The 26,636-nt window shown below is 39.6% G+C and overlaps 1 protein-coding gene across 2 annotated transcripts; it reads right to left on the bottom strand.

Moving 5' to 3' along the window:
* Positions 1–135: 135 nt before the first annotated feature.
* OGT (O-linked N-acetylglucosamine (GlcNAc) transferase) lies at positions 136–26,377 on the bottom strand. 2 transcript variants are annotated; one of them, XM_075435877.1, is made up of 22 exons: positions 26,121–26,377; positions 22,132–22,312; positions 20,821–21,064; positions 19,462–19,530; positions 16,383–16,499; positions 14,955–15,034; positions 13,328–13,523; positions 12,949–13,089; positions 12,630–12,730; positions 12,276–12,429; positions 12,073–12,174; positions 11,631–11,810; positions 10,184–10,342; positions 8,413–8,502; positions 6,683–6,808; positions 5,789–5,959; positions 5,551–5,667; positions 5,299–5,466; positions 3,086–3,238; positions 2,112–2,364; positions 1,774–1,897; positions 136–1,177 (listed from the first exon to the last, which is right to left on the bottom strand). In XM_075435877.1, the coding sequence occupies exons 1-22, from the start codon at positions 26,155–26,157 to the stop codon at positions 1,003–1,005; spliced, it is 3,138 nt and encodes a 1,045-aa protein (XP_075291992.1). In that variant the 5' UTR covers positions 26,158–26,377; the 3' UTR covers positions 136–1,002. The 2 variants fall into 2 exon arrangements, with proteins under 2 accessions (XP_075291992.1, XP_075291993.1); XM_075435878.1 differs by having other exon boundaries at positions 22,132–22,282; positions 26,121–26,375.
* Between the last annotated feature and the right edge of the window lie 259 nt (positions 26,378–26,636).

Below are 26,636 nucleotides of genomic sequence, written 5' to 3'. Positions count from 1 at the left end.
TACCTGGGATTATTTCAGCCGAAATAAATAGCATTATTTAAAAAATAATTCACAAAAGGAAGATGAAAGGCCAGCAGTTCAGAATACTTTTCTGACAGCAACACAAGAACGGCAGCAGAAAACGTGAAACGCTGGTCAAATCAAACTGGCAAACCAAAGCTTTATTTTTTGTTTAAAGTCTTTGCTACAGTACCTAGGACTGCACCTCTGTACATAATTAACAATCATTCCTGTGAAAGATATGTATTTGGCACCAGTTTGTGTTTACTTCAAACACTTGTGGGGAGGATTAATTTCAAATCAAATCTTTTTTCAACAAAAGAGGAGCTGCCATCATGAAGCCAATTAGCTGAGTTATTGGAGAAGCTTAAAAACAAAAATCCCTAAGTCCTTATCTAAACCAGCACATTACAGAGAGCTCCAAAACAGAGGTCAAACATTAAAAGGCTGATATAGGCTCAAGTGGTTTATAAAACCTATAAAAAAAGACTACACCAGCAAATGTGCCCTTTCAGTCCACACAGTTTAGAAATCAATGCAGGGAGCAACACTCACTAGCTGGAAATCTTGTCATGGGAGAACCACACATATACCAACAGGAGTACCCAAAATCAAACGTTAAAACGCTCCAGTTCCCAATCCATGTAAAAGGAGAGAGATTCACAGGAAGATTACATCAATCCATGAAATCATAATTTGTTGGGCAGTTCAAACATCCCGCAGCAACCACTACATCACTCATACACACAGGCTCACATGTACACAGCTCAATCCCATTCAAATTCCTCACGGAATAAAAGGATCCCAGGCTCTACTGAGTCTTTCCCTGTCATGCAAGAAATAAGTCTGGCTGTGCTTTAATCACCATCATGTATTACTTCAGCCACAGAGTACCAGGCAGATTAAGTAGAAATGCACAGTTATTAGCTCATCATCTCTGCAGAAGTGTTGGAGAGGCTCAGTTCGTGGAGAGTTCTGGGTGAGCGCACAGTCAGCCTCTCTTCATGCAGACTCGCTGGCCTCTACTGGCTTAATCATGTGATCCGGTTTGTTGCCAGCCGAATAGTGATCCCACATCTGCAGATAGAGCCGCTCCAGGTCCATTGTGTACTGTTTTGTGTTGAACAAAGGACTGGATATTCTCTGCTTCCAGACTTTGCCACGTATTTTTTTCAGGCTACAAAAAGAGTTAAAGCAGTCATGAGAAGTTCTAAACACTTCATAATACTGTTTACTTTTGAAATATACTATTTTCAGCTAACCCAGAACTGCCAGTACAACTGTTTCAAAAATATCTGCTCCCCTGCTTCCAACCAAATTCATATTGCTGTTTCATCCCCTCATCATTTCTGATACAGACCAGCATGACCACTTCAACTTAGAAGAGCTGTGACCCTAACGCATTAGCTTGTTGCATTATCTGTACTGTGGTAACTTTTTACAGTGTGATTTGAACTTGCCATAAGTGACAAACCGCTTAATCTTCAAATTATAAAGAACAAAAGGTAAACTATATTGCACTTTTTACCAGGTAAGAGCCTGCACATGAGCAGCTTCTTCAGAACTGTTACTCAATTTGGAGCGCTGTTAAGTTTACTGTAAAAGCAGAAGTCGAGTTAACTGCAAGACATGAAACCTCTGGACGAGGATCACCTAGCTATTTTAAATATTAAAATATCTGCAAGACTGAAACTACTGGTAAGTCTCAGCACTGTGCCCAAATACGTTACTTGACATTCTTGATGTTAACACATTACACAGAAGTTTGCTTACTATTCCAGATCTGTTCCCAGTTTCACAGCAATATCCTCATATTCCTGTCTGCTTTTTGCAATCAGCTCAAGACAGCCCAGGCAAGTAAGCTGGGAGGCAGCAACTCGTGATGCAAGAGTCTCGCCTGTGTTAAAAGAAAATAAAAAAAAAAAAAATAAAAAAAAAAAAAAGAGAGAGAGACAGACAACAAGAGTAAGCTTATCATAACATATTGCAGAGTATGAGTTACTTTCCTTCTGCCTCTACAAGAGGCAAAGTTTGTTTGGCTTGCTGTTTGTTATTAAAAAATTAATAGTATTCAAACCCATCTGTTCTATGTAGGTTCCCCACTGCCTTACCTGGCATAGTGACCATTGGAGTCCCAGCCCACAGTACATCCATCCCAGTTGTGTGCCCATTGCAAAGCGGAGTGTCTAGACAAACATCAGCCAACTGCCCTCTCCTCACATGTTCTTCTTTGGGGGCAACAGGAGAAAAGATGATTCGGTTTTGGGAAAGACCCAAGTTTTGTGCGTATTGCTGAATATTGGGTTCTCCTACAGCTGGGAAACGTAGCAGCCACAGCACACTGTTCGGAACTCTTTTTAGGATCTGTAACAAAAATAAAGAAGCAAATACAGAAAGTTTGGTCAGAAATATTTCCTTTTCCAAACAGGAAATTACCATACACCAAAAAGAAGCAAAAGGCATAACCATTCAATGCTTTAATCTTCTGAGGTATAGAGCAAGAAAAAAGAAATAGATCACCATTTCAAGTGGAATAATTAGGACTGCATTTCTAACCGCACTGAGAGAGACAGTGACTCTAAGCAACAGTTCATAGAGCAGTACTTAAGAGAGCAAGTCTTGAACTTTATGATCTCATTTATTTATAGGTCTATGCTATGGATATGAAAAAGTTACCCTTCAAGTAACTCTCAGCAATACACTATAAACTGTACCTTGATATAGATGCTCAATGCTCAGATCTATCAATCTATGAACTGCCAAGGCCAATTATAACTTAATTGTGCAGACTAGGGAAGACCAAACTTCTTTCACAACAGAGCTACCAGTATACTTCAGCTGCCCAAGAGGTAATTTTTAACTGGCTAGAAGCACAGATGTGATTTGAAATCAATCTAAAAAATTCTATATTCTGTCAACACCCAAGTCCTGGAACATGCGCACTGTAAGGATTCAAATGGCTCAGGTCAATGTTTTCCACAGAATAGTTGCAGTTTTAACTTGCATGAAGTTTCTGCTAACTTGAACAGAACAGCTACATTCCAGAAGTCTGACCTCAGATTTCATATTAGATACAGATACTTACATTAGCCCACATCTGTAAAGTGGAAGGATCAATCTTGTACAACTGATTAAAGTTGCAGTACACAACAGCATCCTCTGGTAAGCCATACTGAGAACGGGTAGTAACAATTATAGTTCGTGGAACTTCTTCACCAGTTGCTGCTTTGTTGTTAATCTGAAGAAAAAAAAATAGCTATTGGAACACTGAAATTGCAAGAAACAAGACTATGTCCTATGGAACTGTCCTGAGACACATTGCAACATTTGTTAGCATCATAAGTTACTGTAAGCATATCTCTGGTTTTATTATATGAAAACAAAGTTGTCTACTTACCCATAACAAGAATTTAATAGGTATGCGTACACACTTGTGGATGCCTCAAGGTTGCAACCACCAAGGCACAAAACACCGGGCATTTTCATACCCTTGCTATATCTCCCTGAAATTCCAAGTAACTGGAATAATGGGAAAGAAGAATCATATAAAGAGGCATTACACATGGACTCCTCCCCTCCTTAAGGTCACTTCCTTGAGATGAAAAATGAAATTAAGACTTCAAAAAAGAATAAAAAAGGATTTAGAAAGCAAAGGGGTTTTTTTTGTTTGGTTCTTTTTTTTTTTTTTTTTTTTGAGGGGGGCATGTGAGGGGGGGGGAGGTTGTTAGGATAAAACACAATAGCCACAGAACAGATAGTTAAGACTGAAGATGCAGACTAATATGTGACTGATAGACTTTAAGGAACTAGCAGACAATGAAATAATGTGAAATGGTGAAAGTCAGACTAGAAGAGTTACTAATGGACGTTCAGAAAAGAATGGATCTTAGAGCCTTCACAAAGAATAGGAATATGCTAATAAACAGTGGAAGATGAAGCTGAGATAATCAGAATACCATGCAAGAGTCTTGAGGATTGGCAAAATGGAAGTATGTTTGGTTTTGTTTTTTTTAAATAATGACAGGCTATAATGGGATCAAAGACAGGTAAAAACATCAGTACAGATACTGCAAAACACTTAGAGCCTTTTTCTTTATACATATATATATTTTACATACACATACATTTAAAATTTAGCTCAGTAGTGGTGTGGCCAGCCAAAATAAGTGTACTGTTGACAAACTTGACATGAGTAACAATGACTCACTGTCACTGACTCCATCAGAAGATACACGAGATAATTTAGTTCAACAAAAGCTGGTAAAAGTGCTACTTATCCAGGTCACTGAGGAGACCTCAAAAAACACAATGCACAGTTCTCATCAACTTATTCCCAGGAGTAGCCGATACAAAATTAGAATAAGCACAAAAAAGGGTTATATTAGTGTGATCAAAAGACAGAAATCCCGTTTTAGAAGTGCACCAACAGATCTTACATTGTTTCATCTTGGTGGTGGAGTGCTAACACAGAATTCTCTATTATTCTCATGGGTCAACAATTTCAGGAAAAAATGCTAATTAGCTTACTGACCAAACTGAGACATAACCTATTACCAACTTAAAGGGAAGTCTCAGCTGTGAACAAAAGAACTCATAAAAAGAAAACAAGGCATGAGATTATGGATAGAGCAGTGATAACAAAAAGTCTCATAAAATGATATAAAAGGAGTCTCCTGAAGGACTGTAAACTGAATAAAATTCACAAGCCAAAACAGTTATGCCACTGTCAAAATATGTTTTTGTTTTAAAAGGAAAAACTGTTCTGCAAAGGAAGAAGCAATAAAAAACCCCAGTAACTGTCACTATCACTAAAATCTCATCAACTGTTAAGCACTAAGAGGTGGTGACATAGCACATACATGCATAGTTCAGAAAGATGTAAGGAGATGAATAAACACTGTTGAGATACAGTGGAGTAACTTTGCCTGTATTACCCAGAAATTTTTTTCTGAAGGAAAAACACAACTGAAACTGAGTAACAGCCCACAAATGCCCTGTAGGCTGCAGGCAACGAGCAAATCTTGCCTTCACATTCTGAACAATCCAGTGTCTTTTTTATGCAAAAAGATTAACTTCCTTTGGACTTTAGACACCTCTTGACACAACCTCTCTATCTTTGGGGGAAAGAGCATCTTCCTTATAAGCCATCTGTGGCTTATAACAAATTTGCAAGTTTCCGTCAGGAAACTAAACAAAACAACGCAAGATAGACCTTTGCTTGGAGGTTTTGATTCCTTGTTACATTAAAACACACACATATAACAAAACCCAAGAGAACAGCAGCTTGAAGTGCCTCACCTGAGTAGTTGCTAATCCATTACTGATGTTGAATCCATTGATAGTTATCTGAATTTGCCCACGATTGATCATCTCAATCACAGCTTCTGCAATTGTGTTCATAGGAATGACTGGCATACTGAGGGCAGCATTGCCGTCTGCATTGTCACAACTGTCAGGACACTTCATCTAAGATAAAAAAAGTCACATAAGCATTAGAGAAAGCACTAGCTTCAGTCCCTAAGACTGAACATGCAAAGGAGTAGCTCTCACCTTAACAATCTTGACATCAGGAAGGCTGTCAAGGAAAGCCTTCAAGTCAATGCCATTCAGAACAATTCTGTTATCATAAATATGACCATTGGACTTAAAATCAATGACTGCTTTTTTCTGTTAAAAAAAAAAAGTTGTAAAAAAGTTACAGATCCCTTACCAAGTACAATACTAAGTGTTATTTTATAAAGACAGTCATGGAAAACACCTACTTTTCTTGCCCTGTCTTCCTACGTACCTTCAGATGGGGGAACATGTTGGCGTGGTCTCCAATAAAGAAAGTGTTAGGCATGTAAGCTAATTTCTCTGAATATTGCTCAGCCACCTCAACCGGGGAAGTTTCTTTATCTGTGATGATATAGTCCATGAACAATGCCCCACTGGTTCCAGGATACCCTAGCCACATTGCCTAAAAAACAAGAAAGCAAGGCTCCAGTCCCAAGTGCACTGCAAAAATAAAGTTAAACACCCATGCATTAAGTTAAATTTTCCACCTACAGATTGAAGTTCCTTCTTGTGCTTTATCAAGTGAAGAGCAACCACTAACCCCAAACTCCCACTATGGAGACAGTGAACAGTTCAAGAATGTTCCAAAATCGATCCCTCAAGCAAAAGGCTAAAGTAACCAACTACATGCAGCTATAGCCAGAATAATAACCATCACTGATTACCACTTCTCTCAATCAAGACAACTTCTGTAGCCTAGAGTGACTCAGATTAAGGCTTCTCCCATTCTCTTTCCACAGGCACTTTAGAAAATCCATAGTCAAAAAAATAACTCTAACATTGATTCCAACTTCTTCTAACTAGAATTTCACTCAGCCTAAAGAGATTAAAATGCAATATCATTTCCACAACTGCTTCAAATACCTTTTCTTTGTTCTCACTAAAGCCAGTGGTGGTGTATAGGAATCTCACAGAATTATGGAGTTGTCTTTCAGGACATAGCTGCTCATAAAGCACATAAAAAATCCAAACTACTCTACCTGAACAGAATGATCCTATTTGCCTCACATATGCTAAGTCTCTCTCACTTACTGAGCCTTCAATGTTTTTTCCACTCTGCCAGAAGAGAAACTCTACCTACTCACAATTGTTTTTTTGGAGATGCAGAGCCCTCTAACTTATTTACCTGAATAGGTGCTGGTCTCAAGGCAAATAATTCATTTCGGGCTCCTTTGGTGTAACCATTCATATTAATAAGAATGTGTATCCCATCCTGATGGATGCGATCTGCTGCTTTTCCATTACATGGTATCTGAAAAATAAATAAATACATAAAAGTTGTTTTTGTTCTCAGTCTTTCAGTAATAAATGTGGTTAGTAATCAGTGTACCAATGGATAAACATCAACTGCATAATTTAATTTTGGTGAGACTTCATCATTCCTGGTTTTGCAGAGGTATTAAGTCCTCAATTCAATCAAAAAACCCCTGACGAAGCCAAGAAAAACCTAAGTTCTCTAGACACAGTTGAAGCAGTTACTGACCAAAATTTTAACTGTAGTACTTGAAGATTGCCTTTGCACGTTCAAATCAGAGGACTGATACCTAGCACTGCCAAGCTCAGCAAGTCATGCAGAAAAATATCACAAATGGACTACAGAAGAAACTTCAATCAACACTGAAACCACTTTGTTTTTGATTTAGCCAAGAACTAAAGAGCAGAAATCCACACCAGGTATTACTAACGACTTTCAAGAATAGCAAAGCCTTAGAAATTACAATGCATCTCTTCCTGTCTAATACTGAGAGGTAAACAATTTTCCACAGTTTTCAATTCCTCCACAAATTAATTATGTAATTAGTTATTACCCACAAGCAGATAAAGAAAATATTTGATAGATGTCTCTAGTTCACCAGCAGTAAAACACAAACCAAAGGCTTGAAACTGAGTCTAAGATGAAGCACAACAGCACCCTGCTTTACTACAACCCAGGGCTTTCAACATCCACAGTTGTAAAAGCAGGGGGCAGAGGATGGCTTTCCACAAGCACAACTGAAGCTTGTTATTCTAAAAGAACGCTTCAGCTTTGCAAAATCCATCTCAAAGAACAATTCTGCTGACATCTCTTTAGCATTTTTACTTCTGAACAACATGATGAGTTTAATAACTACAGATAAGTTTTATCTATCACCTAATCTGGGACTGTCCAGGTGCCAATCCAGTTCCATTATTAATGTACACCGATTATCCCATGTTGCTTTAGAGTTTTGCCAGTTTTCTTGAGATAGCATAACAACTCCTTTACTTCTGCGTATACTGAAATCCCCATCAGTTTTCACATGCAACTTAAAAAAACCCAAAAGCACCTAAATGCTATCACAACGGCCTTTTGATAGAGGAGCAAAATCCCCCCATTAATCATTAAGCCTCTGTCCCACTTTACTGGAGTAAAGCAAGCTTAAATATATTTGCAATTGCGGCATCTTAACTTTTCCATGACAGAATCACAGAATGGACGGGGTTGGAAGGGACCTCTGTGGGTCACCCAGTCCAACCCCCCTGCCAAAGCAGGGTCACCTACAGCAGGCTGCACAGGACCGCATCCAAGCGGGTCTTGAATATCTCCAGAGAAGGAAACTCCATTTCGGAGTTTAGGTATGACTACTATCTTAAGACCTAATGGAAGTTATTCAATATTGCTAATACTAATTTTTAATAATCACACAGAGGTCACGCAGTAACCACTGCATCGCATCCCAGGCAAGGCATAACATCAATACATCTACAAACTCCAAAATTCTCAAGACTGACACCAGACCAATTCAGGAAATTATTGCAATCAAAAATTTCAAACTAGAGGCTGATCTCGTTCTTTATTTAAGTTTGCTAAAACATCAATGCATCAAAAAAGCTCACCTGAGATAAGTCAATGAAATGATTTGCTTCAGCCATCACTTTTACACGGAAGTTTGTACCATCATCAGGACTCAGGGCATAACAGAATACCTAGAATATGAATCACGAAAACCTGAGTATCTGCAATGACTTGCCAACAAAAAAACTGCTATAAAACATATAGCATTGCAATTTTAAATTACATTAGCAAAATTATATCTGGTTTCATGCAAGTTATATTTATTTGTGTGGCATTTACCAGTTGAGAAAGAAGTCAAAAAAAAAAAAAAAAAGAGGTGGGTGGAGGGGTGGTGAGGACACTTGACACATTTGCACCAGGCCCCAGTTTTACCTACTCAGGTGCTAGAGTATGGCACTGCACCTCACGTAGACATATACACAATGTTCTCATCAGTGCAAGGTAATTTTAACAAATGGATTTGCATAAGCAGTAAATTCTCCAACAACACATTTTAAAATACATCTTTGAATTTGTAATTAGTGAGAATCAGTTATGAGTTAGTTTGAACAGACAAACTAAGACTTGGGGAAGCTTTGTAACAGATTTAACAGTGACTAGTTTGCTCCAATTAAGAAACTGCAAGTGTATGTGAGAAAGTCAAGGTTGACAGATTATGTAAACAGACATATTTAGCTAACCTAGTACACATAGGTACAGAACAAATAGAACCAATACGCAGAGAATTTATTATCTTGCAGGACAAAAGCATGGTTTTAATAAAAAAACAGATAACTTCTATTTAGTATTTAAATTAAGTTCTGTAGAGCTTTATAAATCCAGAATAAGAAAGACTGCCCTTTGTCATGAGCTGTTTCAAGGTTAAATTGTATATTCTTTCCACACACCATGTACTCAGACAACCAACTTAATTGTTCCGTGAAAAAAATCTGCTTCACAGTCACACTTCTGATAAAAATTCAAGCACGCAGTTTTGCCACAAGGATTTCATACTACAAAGACTTCCAGGCCAGGAAAAACCAAGAAGATCAGGGAAAACAGCCCAAAAACCAACCAACCAAAAAAAGATTATTAAACAACACTTTTGCGAGAAGGAAAGACTTACAATCCTTTACAAAAATAAGCAAATTCTCATGTCTGGGAAAACAACAGCTCAAAACTGAGGTGATTTAAACAGTCATGGGAAAAACAATGTAACTGGGAATTAGTTCTATTTACAGCCTCAATCCCTCAACATGACACCCAAATATATGCAAACATGACTGTCTTTGGCATCACTGAATTGTATACGCTCCTTCTGGAGTAAGTGCAGTGTATCATTTCCTTTTGAAAAAGCAGTAGTCAGACCAATTTGAAGTTCATGTTTGCAATTCAGGCATCCCAGAGAAAAATACATGTAAAAAAACCCACCCAAATAACCAGCAGCAGAGAGTGAAAAAAAATGCATGCCTATCTGTAAATCAGAAGTAACCAGGCAGGAGTAGCTTGATGTTGAAATGTATTCACTCAAACAGCAGCTGAAGCTTGAAAAAAAAAAAAAGTTTTCCATGGTCCACAAATCCTACCTACAGCAATTCTAAGGACAGGTATCTAATCCACCTACCTTCTACAAAAAAATTCATACTGGTAAAGGAGGATGACTCAGGCTGGAGAACTCTCCAACCCATAAAAAAAAAAATGTCCACTAACAAAAAACCCAAAACCTACAAATAAAACTTTGCCCCTCCTTAGTTTACCTGCCTGCAACCAAGAAAAAGAAAGGGCCACTTACAGCCATATTTAAAGCTTTAAGAACGTCACTTATACTTATACCTCAAATTTGTCTGGGTTATGCATGCCTGGGATTGACTGCATTAGATGTGAGGTTGGATGGTTTCCAAAATCAGAGCTCACATAGCCTATACGAAGTCGACCTTCACTGGCCTTCAGATCCTTGGGATGTTCATATGGTGGCTTGTGAAGAACATTAATCTGTCAAGAAAACACACAAAACTGTTTATAAACTCAGAAACCAAAACCAAATGCTAAATAAGAGTGACAAAAAAAACCCTGTGGGTTTGCAGAAATATCCTTGTATCCTTATCCGATATTGAAGTAAGGGATCTGTGGTCATCTGTTGTTTTAAATCTGCACTGTATGTATTCCATTGGAGCCAAGTGTAACACCCACAAACTGTGTTACAAGGTGTCCCATACCTTACATTCAGCCAAATAAAGACAGACATCACTACTGCTAAGTTGACATTTCTGCTTTTCTGGCAGTTTATTTTTTAAGTATTCCACCCCTGGTTATTAAACATGCTGACAACCACACCACTACGACGAAGAAGTTCTCAAACTACAAGCCACTTGTGACCAGAACAGTATTCCTGTGGAGCATCACAGCATGCCTTTCTGTTCTTACATTCACCATCTTCCGCAGACATCACCTTGTAGCCACTATCACCAACAAGATTATCAGGCTATTACAAGAAGCCAGTTTGAAAGCTAAGTATTCTTTTATGAAGTCTGAGACCTTTACATTAGGCTAACCAGACCCTTCCGCTGGCTGACTGTGTTTTCAACTATAAGTGGCAGTCTGCTCAAGTAGTCCGTCTCAACATTCACAAGCGCCAACGGCTATGACTCTCTGGTTGAGGAGAAACAGAAGTTGCATCAAATTTTAGTTAAAGAGTTTGCCACCGACTGCAAATGCACTTGGAAGTCTCATGCAAATGGCACACAATCACAGCAAGAGAAGACAGGTTTTTGGAAGAACCAATTCTACTGTACACAGAGTACTCCAAAATGGAATCATTACAAATACTCAAGTACTTCTTACTGTGATGCACCAACCCTGTAACATCGCTGCCATCACCACTAAAACAAGTGCATTTGGAAATCCCAAAGCCAAACACAAAGCTCACGTGCTCCAGCAAGGATTCACTAGCAGCAAGGTCAGGATCCAAGCACTATGGATGCTGGAAAGCTACACACAAACACTACACTGTGTGGTAGTGTTTGAGAAACACTACCACACAGCTACCTCAATCTGTTCTACTGTCAGGAAAGAGTAATTTATTCACTCTGCTTTTCCAAAACATCCCTCCCGTGTACTCTGCAAAACTGGATGTGTAACACTATGTCCTATCTCTCTACAGGCCAGTGACACAGAAACCTTACAAAGGCTAATACTAACTAGGTAAACATTAGATTTTCAGCAGGAACAGGCAAACCCACCAAGTACTTCAACCACAGTTAGCCTGTCTAAAACTTCCTACCTTGTCCAAGCACAGATTTCCATGTCTCTCTGCAATAGCCTTCCTGAAACTGTGAGAAAGCGGATACAGCATGCTATGATGTGGGTGGACAGAAGGCAGTCTGTTTTTCTCCAATTGATCAGCTACAATGCTAACCAACTTCTTCATTCTTTCATCATAGTCTGTCCAGTCACAGACAATCTAGAAAAATCAAAAAGTAAAACAGTATTAGGACAACTGCTTCTTTCACTGTGTATCAGGTATTTCACAAGTTGAGACTAACACTTCTTACAAAAATGGAAGCGAGAACAGTACTTACTGTTGATGACTGTACAATGTTATCTTAAATTAAAGACTTAAGTGTACGCTGTACACTTAAATCAGTGATTGGTTTAGATGATCAAGCATAGCATTTGCTGCAGAGGAATCTTAAGAATTACAATCAAAGCCTCATCTTCCTCACCTGCAAACAGTGGGCCAAGTTGCAGTAGGCATCTGGGAAATCAGGTTTCAGTTTCAGAGCAGTGCGGTAAGAGGCAATGGCTTCTGGTATATTCCCTGAATCCTGTGAAGACACAGAAATGAGTCAGCAGATAAAAATATACTCAGGCTAAGTACTCACAGTGCCCCACCATACTCTAAGTGTGAATCATTCGCATGTGCTACCTTGTGAATAGAAGCCAGGTTGCTATGGGCATCAGCGAAAGCTGGGTTTATCTGAATGGCACGGGTGTAGCACTGTAGAGCTCCTTGAACATCCTGCATCTCCTTCAAAGTATTTCCCATATTAGAATAAGCATCTGCAAATGTGGGGCTGATTCTGAGAAATAAAGATAATATAGGTCATGAACAATAAAAGCTCTTTGTCTAATGAGAAATCATACTCCTACGTTGACTTCTTGGCTTGCAAAGCAACTATTTGAATTAAAATACGCTACTGTAAGTCACTTTCTGTACTAATCTATGGCACTTTCCTGTTACAGGAATAGGCTGGGACTATTACAGATAGTATCCATTTACCTAATAGCCTCTTTGTAATGCATCAGAGCTTCCTGTAACTTTCCTTGCTGTTGCAGAACACTTGCTAAATTTGAATGCGCAGCAGCAAACTCTGGAAACACCTGGAAGAAAAAGAAGCAGAATCTGTCTGCCAAATGCCCCAAGTAGACCATACAAAAAAATCTTGTGTATTTCTTACTCTTCTTTTTTACGTGACTCAGGTCTCTGACCAGACGCTCCTCCGCTTACAATCAAAGAGGGGGAAAAAAAAAAAATCTAAGTCATATGAGACATTCTCAACTGTAATACCCTACCTCTCCCTCACCACATTCAACTGTACCTCAAGAGCCTTCCGATAAAGACGGACAGCTTCCTCAATATTCCCCTGCTCCCGTTTGATGTTTGCCAGATTGTTGAGAGAATCTGCATGAGTGGGACAAAGTCGAAGAGCTGTATTGTAGCACTCTTCTGCTTCTACCACCTTCAAAAAAAGGGATACAGTTAACATGGCAATATTTGTTGTAATAGCAGTGTTTACGAGAATTCATTATACAATCACTTTTAACAAGTTCAAGGTGGAGATTCCCTGAATTATTCTTCCTTCTGACTAACTAAATGAGGGTAAAATCCCATCTTAATAAAGTTGGTGACACCTGGTGTCTAAAATAAAGATTCACTGTACTTAAAAAATTTTAAAAAGGGAAAAAAGTACTCCTTACACTGCCTTTCTCCTTCAAGGCGTTGGCCAAGTTACAATAGGCATCAGGGAAGTGGGGCTGCAGTTCAATAGCCCTCCTGTAGGTGTCTATTGCTAGGTCTATTAGTCCTTGCTCGTAATACACACAGGCAAGGTTACCGTGCACAACTGCGTGATTTGGACTCAAACTCAAAGCTCGTAGATAGGCTGCTACAGCTCTGTAACAAGAAAAAGAAGGTAAACAATCACCCACAGAGCAGCAATTAAATTTACCTTGGTCATAAAAACGACCTACATAAATAAAACAAACTTCAAGGGACACATATTATCAACACACACAAATCTGTCCTGTAAGATTTTACTGAAAACACAGAAGAGTACTGCCTGAATTAAAAGCCCAATCAAGGGATGAGTTCTTATTATTCATGTTATTTTAAAGCTATGCTCAATACTGTAATGACCAGCAGACTAGAAGAAATACTTCATAAAACAGTAATGTTTTCCTCCCACCTGGTACTCTGAAGTGGTCAAGTTAAGTCTTCTGGAAAAAAAGTAAAGCTTTCATCTACTTTTTTAAAACATTTTTCCATTACTAGGATAAGCATAAGACCTTTGCTCCACTTTTTTTTTTTTCACTTTATTATTCAATTGTAACAATGTAAACAGTATCATACTCCTACATGTCTTTACTCTGCTAGTCTAACACACACATCATGCTTTACTTGTACTTCAAACTTCACTTTGTTCAAAAGTGAGGTCTTTAGTTATATGTTCCTATAGCACTACATAAATGGCTGATGTATTCAAATCCGATTTCTACAAAAATCATAACATCACACATAGTAAGTGAATTCTCAAAAATGTGATGTTAAGTCTAAAATGATGAGGAAACGTGTCCCTGTCTGGCCCATTAATTCATGGTTAAAGCAGAAATCACCAAATGATTTACACTGTGTGCAATGCAAGTAGTTAGAATAATTAACCTGCTTCCTAAAAGCTTTTATTAAATTTGGAGCCACGAACCACAGCTACTAGAAATTATAATCCAATTGACAGATGCAATATCGTAGACTGCATAGAAACAACACAACCTTCTTCTTCCAGAAGAAAAGTAAGATTCATGCATCAGATTAGAAGTCTCAAAGCAAGTTAGTTCAAAAAGACAGTAACAGTACTGCAACCTCATGCAAAACAGGATTCAAACACATAACAAATACAGAATATTTTATCAGATGCCTAGCTGAATTTCAGCATTTCAGTTTGTCTTACACACAAGGAATATCTTAGCAGAAGACACACTTGTAGATCACGTCCTGAACCACATAATGAAAACAGAACTCAAGGGTTCATGTCTTTCTCCAACATCTTCTCTTCACCTGCCCTCAGTCTTAATTTCAAATCTATTTTCATCAATACATTTATAACATTTTATTAACTACAGGCAGGTAATATGAAGGAATACATTCCACAAGATTTTTTTTAATTCCATTCAACAACTCTGGATCCATTTAAAAGCCATTTAATTGCTTGCTTATCTTACAGCAGAAGCCTTTGCTATACCACCCAAAGAGATTTTACATGAGGAACCTCATTTATATCTTGATACATCTGACAGGCCACTGATAGAGCAACAGTACTGATCTGCTTACCTGTCAAATATCCTTGCCTCCTTTAGGACATTTCCCAGATTGATATAAGCATCCAAAAAATTTGGGTCAAGTGTTACAGCCTGAAAATATTTTTGAAGTAACAGTTTTGAGCATTAACACAAAAACATTCTCTATGAAACCTACCTATGTTTTTTTGTTTTTAAATTTGACAAACCCAATCTGTAAGCACCTTAGACTTTATCAATAATTTAGTAAGGAAAACTTAAGTTATATGCATCAGTCATAGAGCATCAAAGTTATTTATCTGTAGAAATGACAGCATACACTACCTTCAAATTATTTCATTTGCTTAGCCAGTCAGTTGCAACTACTGCAGAATAAAGCGTTAAACTTATTTCATGTTCAGCTAATCATACTCAACAATCCTGCCTACCCATGCTATGCTGCCTTTGTTACTTGGGAGAAAACCCTAAGAATAAAAAAATAATAATAAAAAAAAAAATCTATTTCCTCATTTCCTTTACTGAAAAGTAAGACAGCATTTTAAAACTTTAGCAGCCCAGGAAATCAGAGATAGTTTCACAGAAGCAAGAAAAGGGAAACACATCATGTGTGTAGGGAAAATTCAGTAGCCATTTAACTAGTTTCACTCCCTTAAAAACCAATAAAATGCAAAACATTTAAGAACCAATAAAGTTACAGAAGATGCATTAATAAGTTACATGTGAGTATCTGACAGGCTACACTCTTATTAGTGTCTCTCTCATGGCAACTATTATTTCCAAATTAAAATATTTATAATCTAACACTTACTAGACACAGATACAAAAAAAATCCCAAGCAATTAAATTATTTTTGTAGATCTTAAGTCATAAGTATCAGGAAGAAACTGTCCACCGCATCATAAATCTGGTTTTAGGTCACTTCACTAACATAAGAGATGATTACAAACTGAATTCAGATGCTGACTAGAAGGTATCAGACAACTAGTTAATGACACCAATCTAGAGAAGTCTGAAACATTAGTGGTGAAAAATAATCATGGAAAAGAGGAATTAGTGTGTCACTTAAAATTGTTCTCCTCAGTTACTCAAGGGACAGTGATACCTGAAACAAAATCACAACGAAAAAATTATTTTAAGCAGGAATTTGTTTCTTCCTCTCACATACGAAACACGCAAAACATTATTCCCATCAAATTAGATTTTTTTAAAATATTATTCAGGAAAAGGATTGTAAAATAACGAATTTTCTTATATTTAACCTGTGTGAAGTCTTTAGGGCAATTCTAAACATAGTTCTTTAACAGCATACAAGCAGTCAAACATCAGGAAGTAAAATCAAAAAAATTAACACAGGATGTTAACTAACAGGATCACACGCAGTCGCTCATCAAAATACTTCTATCATCCACAAGCAACTGCATGTACATTAAAATCTAGCAGCGAAGCTGACTGGCTTAGTTACCTTTTCAAAGTGATGAATTGCAAGCCAAATTTCTCCTTGAGCATTGAAAACACAGCCAAGATTACTCCAAGCCACTGCAAAGTTTGGTTGAGTCTCAATTGCTTTTAAGTAACAGGCCTTGGAACAGTTAAAGAAGAGAGATACAAGGGAAGGGGAAAATTTGTAAAAAGAAAAAAATGAGAAAAAATAATTGTTAGTATGCCTTCTCTAACCAGCCAAAAGTGACCCTGCAGTATAGGCTAGCTTGCGCCAAAACTAATGCGCTGCAAACTGTTGTTGATCCTGCGCCAGCGCAAACCAAAACCCAGGTGCAAACCCACCATTTTTCAGTTATGCTGATAACAAATTAACATGCCTTTAGACACCAGGTCACCAGAGAAATAATTTTATAAATAATTCAAAGTAGTTCAGCAAGAATATCTGCCACCCTTAAGTGCATAAAAATCGAAAACTTACCGTGTAAAAATAACTCTACTGTGAAATAAAATTATTAAATAATGAAATATTCTAAACCAGATAGAAATTACTTTAAAAAAAACAGAAAAACTACTGAAAAAGATTAAGCCATTCTTTGGTTTTAATTGTCCTTGTCAAGGGATATGACATGCCCAATCCATATCTTGTTTCCCAGTTTCTTCACACACATTCGTTCATCTGCAGCTTCAAAACCTCAAATGACAGGATTGCATGAAGGTTTAGGTCCCTGTAATGCAAGCGCAAGAAATCGCTGCGCATCCTAAACAGCACGGCGCCACGCTATCGCTGCGAACTGGTTTGCTATATTGATTGCCCCTAGGTCCGGTGAACGGCCAACCAGAATCATTAATCTACCAGACAGGCCCATTCAGAAACTCGCATATTAAATTTGATGTCTGGACTCTAAATGCGTTACGACCCAATTTTATCCAAAAGGCTACAGCCTGGAGCTTGGGCAGTCACCCAATCAGAGATTAATCATCTAGTCAACCGTTCACGAGGGCTTAATCGCACGCAATGCGCGTTACCGCTGCGCAGCCTTTGCGCTACTGCAGGATCACAGCGCATCATCAGAAGAGCAGAACGCTGCAATCCAAACAAAGAAGAAAAAAGGAAAAAAATGAACAACGAGAAGAGTTAGAAGCTTTTACTATTAACTATCTCCAATTATTTCTTTAAAAAAATATTTTAATTTACTTTTACTTTATTTCTTTGAAAGAATTTGTGGCTACTAGTATAAAATATTCTTACATTACTTGTTTGCAATTAAATATTTTAAGCTGTTTCTGAAGCCACAAGACAGAAGATTCAGGCATGGAGGCAAATGGTTTTGCTGTGGCAGTTACAAACCCGTTACCATATTTCTCATCATGTGACTTTTCGGTGCGTTCCTTGCTGGAAGAGGAGGAGGAGGTGTGTGTCTGCCCTAGATCCAGGCCTCGAGCTCCCTTCAGCGAGGCACCTTACGCATGGAATAGGAGGTTTCACCCACCTGAAACCTTCTAAATACAATATCAGTGGTGAAAAACCAAAAACAAGAGAGAAAATAAAACAAGATCATTAGTAAGAGTTCAACAAAGCAATTGCATTTTTTTGGATATGTCTTAACACATGGGAATGAGGACAATCTGTCTGTAACAAGGGAGACATGCAGAAGGGAGAGGGTTAATCAGGGCAACTGCATACAGCAGGGACTTTTTTTTTGGAAGAAAGGCTCTGAAATATCTACAAAAAAATTAAATTTTAGTTCAAACTGTAAGGAATCTGCTGGCTTGATCTTTCAAATGGACTGATAACCAAAGAAACACATTGCAATTTCCTCATGATGTTTTTCCTCGTTTATTAAGTTCTCACAAAACAGAATAACACTTTCAAACTAGGTGTCTCCAGAGCTCTGAAACAAAGAAGTCAGCAACCTAAGGCAGGCGCAGTGTCTTGGCCTATACCAGTCACACTAAAGCTGCAGTGAAGTGCAATTCATGTTAGCTGTCCGCTTGGTGGGCTGAGAACCAAGTGTCTCAAAGACTGTTCAAACTCTAAATGCTGCTACAAAATATTTTCAACCTGGATTCGACCAAATCAATTAGTACGCACATCCAAGTTGTTAAGAGAAATCAAAAAAATAATGAACTTTGAACCTGCACTCCCGTTACCCCATAAAGATCATAACCCTCCCCAAATGGTGCTGCAGCCAAACAGACAGCTACGCTGTTCATACACTCCACTTTTTAGCATGCGCGTGGGGCTTGGAGTGACAGACGTGGAGTCCAGAGTGTTTCCGATTTCTCCACACTCCTCACCCCTGCAGCGCGGACGCGTAAGGTGGCTTGTAACAAGACAATTTCTTTGTGCAATCCAAGTTTTAACATGCCAAGAATTTTAAACTCATCTTGGTGTTCGAATTCTCAGTTTAGGAAACACAAGACTGCTAGAAGCCACCTTTCCACTACAGCAAGTTTTCTTTCGATCAGTTCATTTCCCAAACAAACCAGCTTTGTCCTTCTGATTTCTTTATTTTGGGAAAGGGGAGAGGGAAGACATGAAGAAAAGATATTCGGGGGGTTCGCATACTGCAGCTATTCATCATTTACTAGCCTTTCTTCCACTACCAAGGGAAGGGAAAACTTAAAAGAATAGAAATCTTTAAAAGCCAATATTACAAGGTAACATTTGGTCAAGTTTCTTCACTTACAAGCCACAAAGGACTTTAGAAGAGCAGCATTTTCAATAGCACCTGCATCGTATAGGGATCTCGAGCTAACCACAGGCTCTCTGCTTGGCACCAGCAGGCAAGCCTCAGATTAGAAGGACTGTTACTTATTTCCAGACAAGGGCATGATGGAGCCCCTGCCCAATACTTCAGAATGGTATCAGATAGTCTAGTTCAGCAGCATGGCTTGGTAATGTTCCATTTCTTCACTTAAACCAACTTTTAAACATGGGCATGCCATATCTTGCCCTGCAACTACTCTGGGGTGTTTCAGTGCCTTCAGTTTTCAGCAGTTTCTCAGACTGTCTGTCGATCAACGCAGATTTGAAGAGTTGGTGTAAAGTTCAAGTTTTCAAAACACTGACGTTTACATGTATTCTACCCCACACCTACCTTGGCTTCTTCCAAGCGACCCAGGGCTTTGAGCAGGTTCCCCAGGTCACTACGAACACAGTACAAGTCCTGAAAAATTAAAGTCACACTATCAGCTTCAGGACTTCAGACGCCCCAAATGTCTTCACAGAGAACTTGCAAAGGAACATGCCAGTCCTCTATAACTTCTTTAAATTCTTAATAAATACATCACAAATGTAAATTATTTTTCTTGACCTAACATTACAATCAACAGATAATCTTACTGATTTTAGTACTGTAAAAACACAACCGTAAAGAAGTAGAAAGCAATCATTCACACAATTCCTCTTTATATAGAAATATACAAGAAAACCAAAAACAAATTCCCCCTCCCCAAGCAGCTTAAGTTCTTTTGCCATATGTAAGAATTTGAAGCCCCCCTTTGCTTTTTTAAAGCATGACTGCAAACCTGTATTCTTAAGTTACACCATTGCCATTATGGCTTTTAAATAATTATACATAGTGATTTGAGCTCATGTATACCCCAAAGCAGTTTTTCTGTATTTTTCATACTAATCCATGCATTTTCAACAGCCTTGCCATGTGTTCTTGTTCTATCATTTGTAGATGAAGGAAAAAGGATATATGCACACCAGATGGATGCTGCATTTTAAGTATTTTTTGACAAAATGTATGACTAAATGGCAAGCAGATACCTTCACCATGCTTACAAGTACTACACAAATTATTTGAGTATGGTGCAATAAACAGAAGATAGCAGTCTGATACAGTGTTTACTAAAAATGTCAATTCAAAACAGTTACAACCAAAAATCCAAATACCAGATCTACTTTATCAGATTGATTTATAGACTGACACTCAGTTTCAGCCTCTAAAATACAAAAATGACACTTCTGTAAACCAGTGCACAGTGGAAATCTATCCAAGGCAACTCTCATCGCCATGAAATTTCTGGCTTCGTGATAAATAATACCTGATGATTTTTCAAGATCTCACATTCAAGTCTAAGCAATGCTTCTCTCACTGTAGTAATACTGCCTTTAAGCACACAAAGCTACAAATGAAGTTACTCACTGAAGCTTCTTGTCTTCATGGGAAGAAAAAAAAAAACACAACCCCAAATTCTTGCTTTTCTGTTATCTCAAAAACACAGGTAAGTACGCAAAGAGCAAGCAGCCCTTACTGTACTGCAATATAAAACTTTTTGTGACAGAAGTCTTTCAAAGATCCTTAAGAAAAGTATTAAGTATGTCATTAAGCTTATGGTGCACAGGTTAGAGGGAAGGGTTATCACTTGTTCATTCTTTGAAACCTGCTACTTCTGTGTCCTGGGTCAGTAGCAAAGTGTGGAGGTCTACAAAATAAAGTGTTACTTACAGGGTTGTACTGAAGGGCAGACACATATGCCTGTACTGCTCCTTCCATATCACCTGCAGCTACCAGCGCAGCAGCCAAATTAATATATCCATCAATGAAATCTGGTTTGAGGCGTAGTGCGTGTCTGTAATGTTCAATTGCTTCTTGTAGCTGTCCACGTTCCTTGTACACATTGCCTAGATTCGAGTAGGCTTCGGCCAACAGTGGATTCTGCTTAATAGCCAAAGTGCTGAAGTGAGCAGACCTGGAGGAAACCAGACAAGTTAGGGGAAAAAAAAACAACCACCCCATCTTGACTTTCAGTGTTTGCCTGTTTATCTGGTTACTAAATGAACATTTATGCTCAAGAGAGCCAAAAGTAACAGTCAAATCTGGATTTACAGAGCTGTCTTGTACTTTTAGCTTCTCCTAGCTTAAACTATCACCTCCCCTGTTCCTACTTTAGATTCTACTGAAGAAAGACAACTCTCATTTACAATCAGTAGGGTTCAAGTCGCCTCACCAAATGTGAATGCAATGCGCTTGGAGAAAATACTACAGAAATCCTGTGAAGCCTCTTCCAACATTTGTATGCTTTAAGCAATGTTCCACTTCATACTCTTTTCAAGAAGCAGGACACAGCTGACATATAGATGTAAATTTCTGTTTTATCCTCTCCCATTTTACTTTCCCATATTTGAACTGTTACTACAACTATATTCAGAAGCCTACATGAATAAAAACTCAAGTCAAATGTTCTTACTTCCTTCATCAGCACATGTAGATATACAGCAAGAACAAGTAAAGTTCAAAATGCTTGAGGCACAGAAAGCTAGATCAGGAACAGGCAAGCAGAAAGAATAGAGAGACAACTTTCACATGACAAAAATCCTTAACTAATCATGCCATTTTGCAGTAAACAATCAGTCTTGCAACTTGAAAACAAAATCACAAACCCCCACACTGCAAGTAGAAAAAAAACCCCACAAAATCCTTTGTCTACACATGTAAATACCTCCAGTACACATAAGTGTGGCTGACACTCCGATATTAATGTGTACAACATTAAAATACCATGAGAATAATGGCAAGATCTGTTGCTTGTTGTAAAGCTAGTTATTCCAATTTGTATTTCTCTTACCCTTACAAAATTAAAAAATGAAGAACATTATTTTTGACCAGTCCTTACTGCTGCCATGAACTTCATCAGTATTTGAGTTCAGTGACAAAAAGAAGAAATCAATGTTAGAACAGAACTTCTGTCAGCTATGCTCCGTACTGTTAGAGGTGCAAACTACAAAGAAAGCTTGACGGAACCTCAAAGTCTCCTACCTGTCCAGTCTGCGACACTGGAAGTGAATGGACGATAGTAATAAAAGCACACCAGTATTATCAGGCTCTTGTCTCCAAAGCTGCATGCAGTGTCTCTCTGCTGCTTCAAAGTCTCCTGCCTGATACTCACGATGAGCCAACTCCGCTAACCCTTGGAAGGAAAGCATACGTTTCGTTGGTTCTGGAGAATCACCAAAACATTTAAGGGGGGAAAACAAAAAGTTAGACAATGGGAACAAAACAAAAAAAAAAACCAAAACAAAACAATGAGAAAAAAATTGTACACAACTGAAGGATGAAAATGTTTGAAATTACATAGAACACTACTGCATGCGACAGTCTGAACTCTCAGATCTTCATGCTCCAACCTATTAATATGGTATTTCTAATGTTATCTGTACAAGTCCACAACTTCATCAACAGGAAACATGTCGACTGTAATGACTGTCAGTATTTGCAAATCAATCATTTTCCATTAATCTGAAATATATTTAAAGACATTCCTGACAGGATATTTTACTTTGGTTCATCTACTTTGCTTCACAGTAGAAGTGCTGCTAACAGAACAATGACTCTCCTTACTCTCCCCAAGACTATCAATCTTCTGCTTTGTAGTATTCAAAACAAGCTCTAAAAAATGTATTAGGGAAATAAAGGACAGCAGACAAAGACTTCAAAGGACCTGAACAAAAGTTTTGCCATGCCAGTAGTGAAAGCTCTTTAAAAAAAGCCACAAACAAACAAACAAACTCCAATGTGTAACATTCCTTGAATCCTCTATACTCCTACATTCTCTATAATGAGTAAAAAATCCTTAACACAAAAAAAATTGGCCTTGGAACAAGATCTGATGAGAGACAAACACACACTTCAATGATTATACAACTGTCCTACAGAAGGAACCATTAAACAGACAGGGTACATGAAAGGAGTTACTGCTTCTGGAGGCTCAGCTGAATGGAAGTGACAAAATGGTTTTAGTAGTTAAGACACAATTGTGGAGAACAAAATACTTACACAAAACACCACCTGTTTTAAACAAAACAATCTTAAGTGTGAAAAGTCAATAAAATTTCTTAGAAAGCACGGTTCTGTATTAAAATATAGACAAGTGCTGACTTAAAAAACCCACAACCATTCATCCTCGTGATGGCCTTCAAATCCTGCCTTCATACCAGTGACTCTTTACTACTAAAAGGTTTGATTACTGCAAGTATCTCGGTTTTTTCCTCCCAAAGCCCAGCATTTCCAGTACTTTGCAGTCACTTAATTCCACTCATTAAACACTTCCCACCTGGACCTCTAGACTTTTAAACTTCTGAATTTAAATGAAACAGATAAATCCTTCCTAATACAAGAAAGCACCTCAATATCCGAATACACGCATTTTTGCAGTTAGGTACTACAAAAATCCTCTCAGACATTTTAATTCTTTTTGTGAGAACTTTAAAGATAGCCAGATAATCACAAAGATATCAGGGACAGAGTTACTGTCTAGTGTTTATTTTATGAAACAGGGATTGATGTAAATTATTTTTAAAACTACTTTTTTAGCACTAGCAGATTTTGAAGATAAGATTGCAAACACTACATGATGTAACTACAGTTGTTTTTCCAGACAGTATATTATCTGTCAGGGCTAAAAACTGTAACTTGTTTCACAGTAAATTGGAACTAGCAAAGTTACTAACTTTCAGATACTTAACAAATTACTAACCAAGTATCTTCATCCACATTAGATTCCTGTTTTCTAGAAGCCAACTTAATAGTTTCCCAAACCCTGTCTAATGGAAAAGCGGACTTCAGTATCTGGTTAAACCTACTGGCAATAAACAGATACAACTGCTATTCAACATGAGAATGCCATTTATGAAAGTCCAAGGTGCTGACAGTAATAATGACACCGAAGTACCAACACGCTGTTTGTCACTCCCTCCTCCTGCCGTTAACAGCCACACAGGTTTAGCCCCTTCGGCAGTCGGTATATTTTCAAGTTCTGGTGATGGCACAAATATAGGGAAGCTGGACAGAGGAAGAGCATGTCCCATGGACCCAAGTAATTTCTTCTTCAAATATGTTTCAATAGCCTTACTAAATTTCAAAGTTAAACAAAAAAAACCCCAGAACTTCAGACTTAAATTCTTACGACCACTTGCAAAGAAGCTTCCAACCGTTCTCTAAATGCTACATTTTGCCTACTTAAGCAAAAAGTGAAACAAGTTGCAACTCCCAGGGCAAGAGAAAGCAGTGCAGAAATCTTGTATGTAACACCTGGGAATAAGAATTTCTAACAAAAGCAACAAAGTAAGTGAAAACTATGATCTTTCATTTGTCAAGTCTCTTCACAAAACAACATCCCTCTCCCACCCCCAAGAGCGAAAGCAAACCACTCACTCAGCATAAAACAGCCGGTCATCTAACTCCGACTATTTTAGTAATGATCCTTGAGAAGTTCATTGAAAAGTAGGAAGTGGGCAGTGATACCGCAAAGTTCATTTTCAACTAAACTTTTTATGAAAAGTCGGTTGGAAAAGTTCTATAACCCAAAGAATCCATAACACAGCCATCAATGGTCGCTCACCAAATCCATTTCTAGAGAAAATTAGTGCGGTGAAGAGTCACAGCCATAAGAATCCCTTATCGAGTCTTGTACACGTGAATAGTACCGAGGCTAACTTGTGCTACATGCTTTGAGTACGACCTTGGAAAAGCCTAGTACATGCAACAACGCCCCTTCCTGAGATTTCTACAGAACACAAGCAAAATAAAACCCCACACAGAACTATCACAAATGTACCAAAGGCCATTTTTTCCCCAGAAATAACATCCTAAGGACATACCACACACTCATGTTCAACCTTACATTTAGATAAAATCTACACAGAGACAGGAGCAGTTGCCACCTCCACCGGGGAGGTGGTGCTGACGAGGAGCACAGGACTCTGCCCAAGCACGCACACGTTCTTTTCACCTCCATAGATCAAGGCTGCAGCAGAGTGCTGCAGGCTTGCTGACAAGACACACAGATCTGGCTGAGAAGCAATGAAGTACCGTATTGCAGCACTTAGCCTCTCCACCTCCGCTTCTGTATCATTACCATTTCCCTTTACATCCCTATCTCTGCATTAGTATCCCATCTCTTTCTCCAGAGAGCTTATTTTTTTCCTACTCTTCTTAGACATCGTTTGTTTTCCATACTCTTCCTTCCCTCTGGTTACAGAAAACCCCAAAAATCTGGGCGATAAAGCTGTGTTGTCCTCCCAGCCTTTCAGTAGCAGAATACTTCTTTTTCTTGCTCTATAGGGAACGTGAGATTTCTCCTCTTCTCTCCGCTGCCCTTCAAGTTCTGGATCTGCAAACTTAATATAGGATGGGCTCCTTCCTAGCTACTGCACGCTATCCTACTGTCGAGAAAAGCGCTGTACTTTTCGGCTATACCACAAAATACACGCTCCTTAACCACAGCGAGAGATTCGGGACCGGTCAACGTAAATTTTGGGTCAGGTTTTCACAGAATCACAGAATGTTCGGGGTTGGAAGGGACCTCTGGGGGTCATCTAGTCCAATCCCCCTGCCGTAGCAGGGTCACCTACAGCAGGCTGCACAGGTTCCTTCATCCTCTACAAAAACGCAGTCACCTGACAGTCGGATAAATATAGCAATACGAAAGCACCGCGCTAAGACCCACCCGCGCCGTGCTCCCCCAGGAGCGACAGGAGCCCGCCGCGGGACCAGCCCGGGCCCGCCGACGCCCCGAGACAAGGGGAGGCAAGCACAAAAGCGGCGGAGGCCGCGCCGGGAGCCACCGTCTTGCCCAGGTCGCCGATTCTGGAAACTTCGGCCGGGAGCGGGCCCGGCGAGCAGGGAGCTCGGCGCTCGGGGCGAGCCGGGCGCGGCCCCGGGCGAAGGCTGGGCCCGGCCCCGCAGGGCTGCGACCGCGGCGCTGCCGGCCCCCGGCGCGCCCGTCCCCGCGCGGCAGGACGCGGTACCTGTGCTGTCAGCCACGTTCCCCACGGAGGTCGCCATCAGGAAAGGGGACCGGGGAGGCTCTCGTGACGACAGCAGAAGGGCCGCGGGCGCGGAGAGGCCCACTCGGCTGAAGCGGGCGGCGCAGGACCAAGCCGCTCACCCTCCCGGCGCGCTAAGGCGGCGGCTCCCGAAATGGCGCTGGCGGAGGCAACAAACTGCCGAATGGCTGCTGCCGGAACTAGCTCCCCCCGGCAAGTAGTCCGGGCGGAGCCAGCCAGCGGGCCCGTGGGGAGCCCCTGTGCGGCGACGGCACCCCTACCGGAACTTCCTTCGTGTCCTTCCGCCAAGCACGCTCTACGGAAGGCAGCCGGCTGCCGCGCGCAGAGGAGTCTTTGTCAGCTCAGGTATCCTGCCGCGCAAAGCCATCGCGACAAGCGCGGCGGCACTGCGCCTGCGCAGCCGGCCGCGGTCGGGCGGCTGCCCCGCACATGGCGCCCGCGGGACATCCGGGTGCGTGCGGCGCGGGGCCTGCTGGC

Source organism: Opisthocomus hoazin, chromosome 14, assembly GCF_030867145.1.
Source record: "Opisthocomus hoazin isolate bOpiHoa1 chromosome 14, bOpiHoa1.hap1, whole genome shotgun sequence".
NCBI classification, from domain to species: Eukaryota; Metazoa; Chordata; class Aves; order Opisthocomiformes; family Opisthocomidae; genus Opisthocomus; species Opisthocomus hoazin.
This window is presented reverse-complemented; position numbering and strand designations above follow the sequence as displayed.

Excerpts from the sequence above, each read along its gene's own strand:
- OGT (XM_075435877.1), bottom strand. The coding sequence starts at position 26,157 with ATGGCGACCTCCGTGGGGAACGTGGCTGACAGCACAG. Across the intron at positions 3,239-5,298 it reads ATGGATTAGCAACTACTCAG|ATTAACAACAAAGCAGCAAC; the intron begins GTGAGGCACTTC and ends TTTTTTCTTCAG. Across the intron at positions 2,365-3,085 it reads CTTTACAGATGTGGGCTAAT|ATCCTAAAAAGAGTTCCGAA; the intron begins GTAAGTATCTGT and ends TTTTTGTTACAG.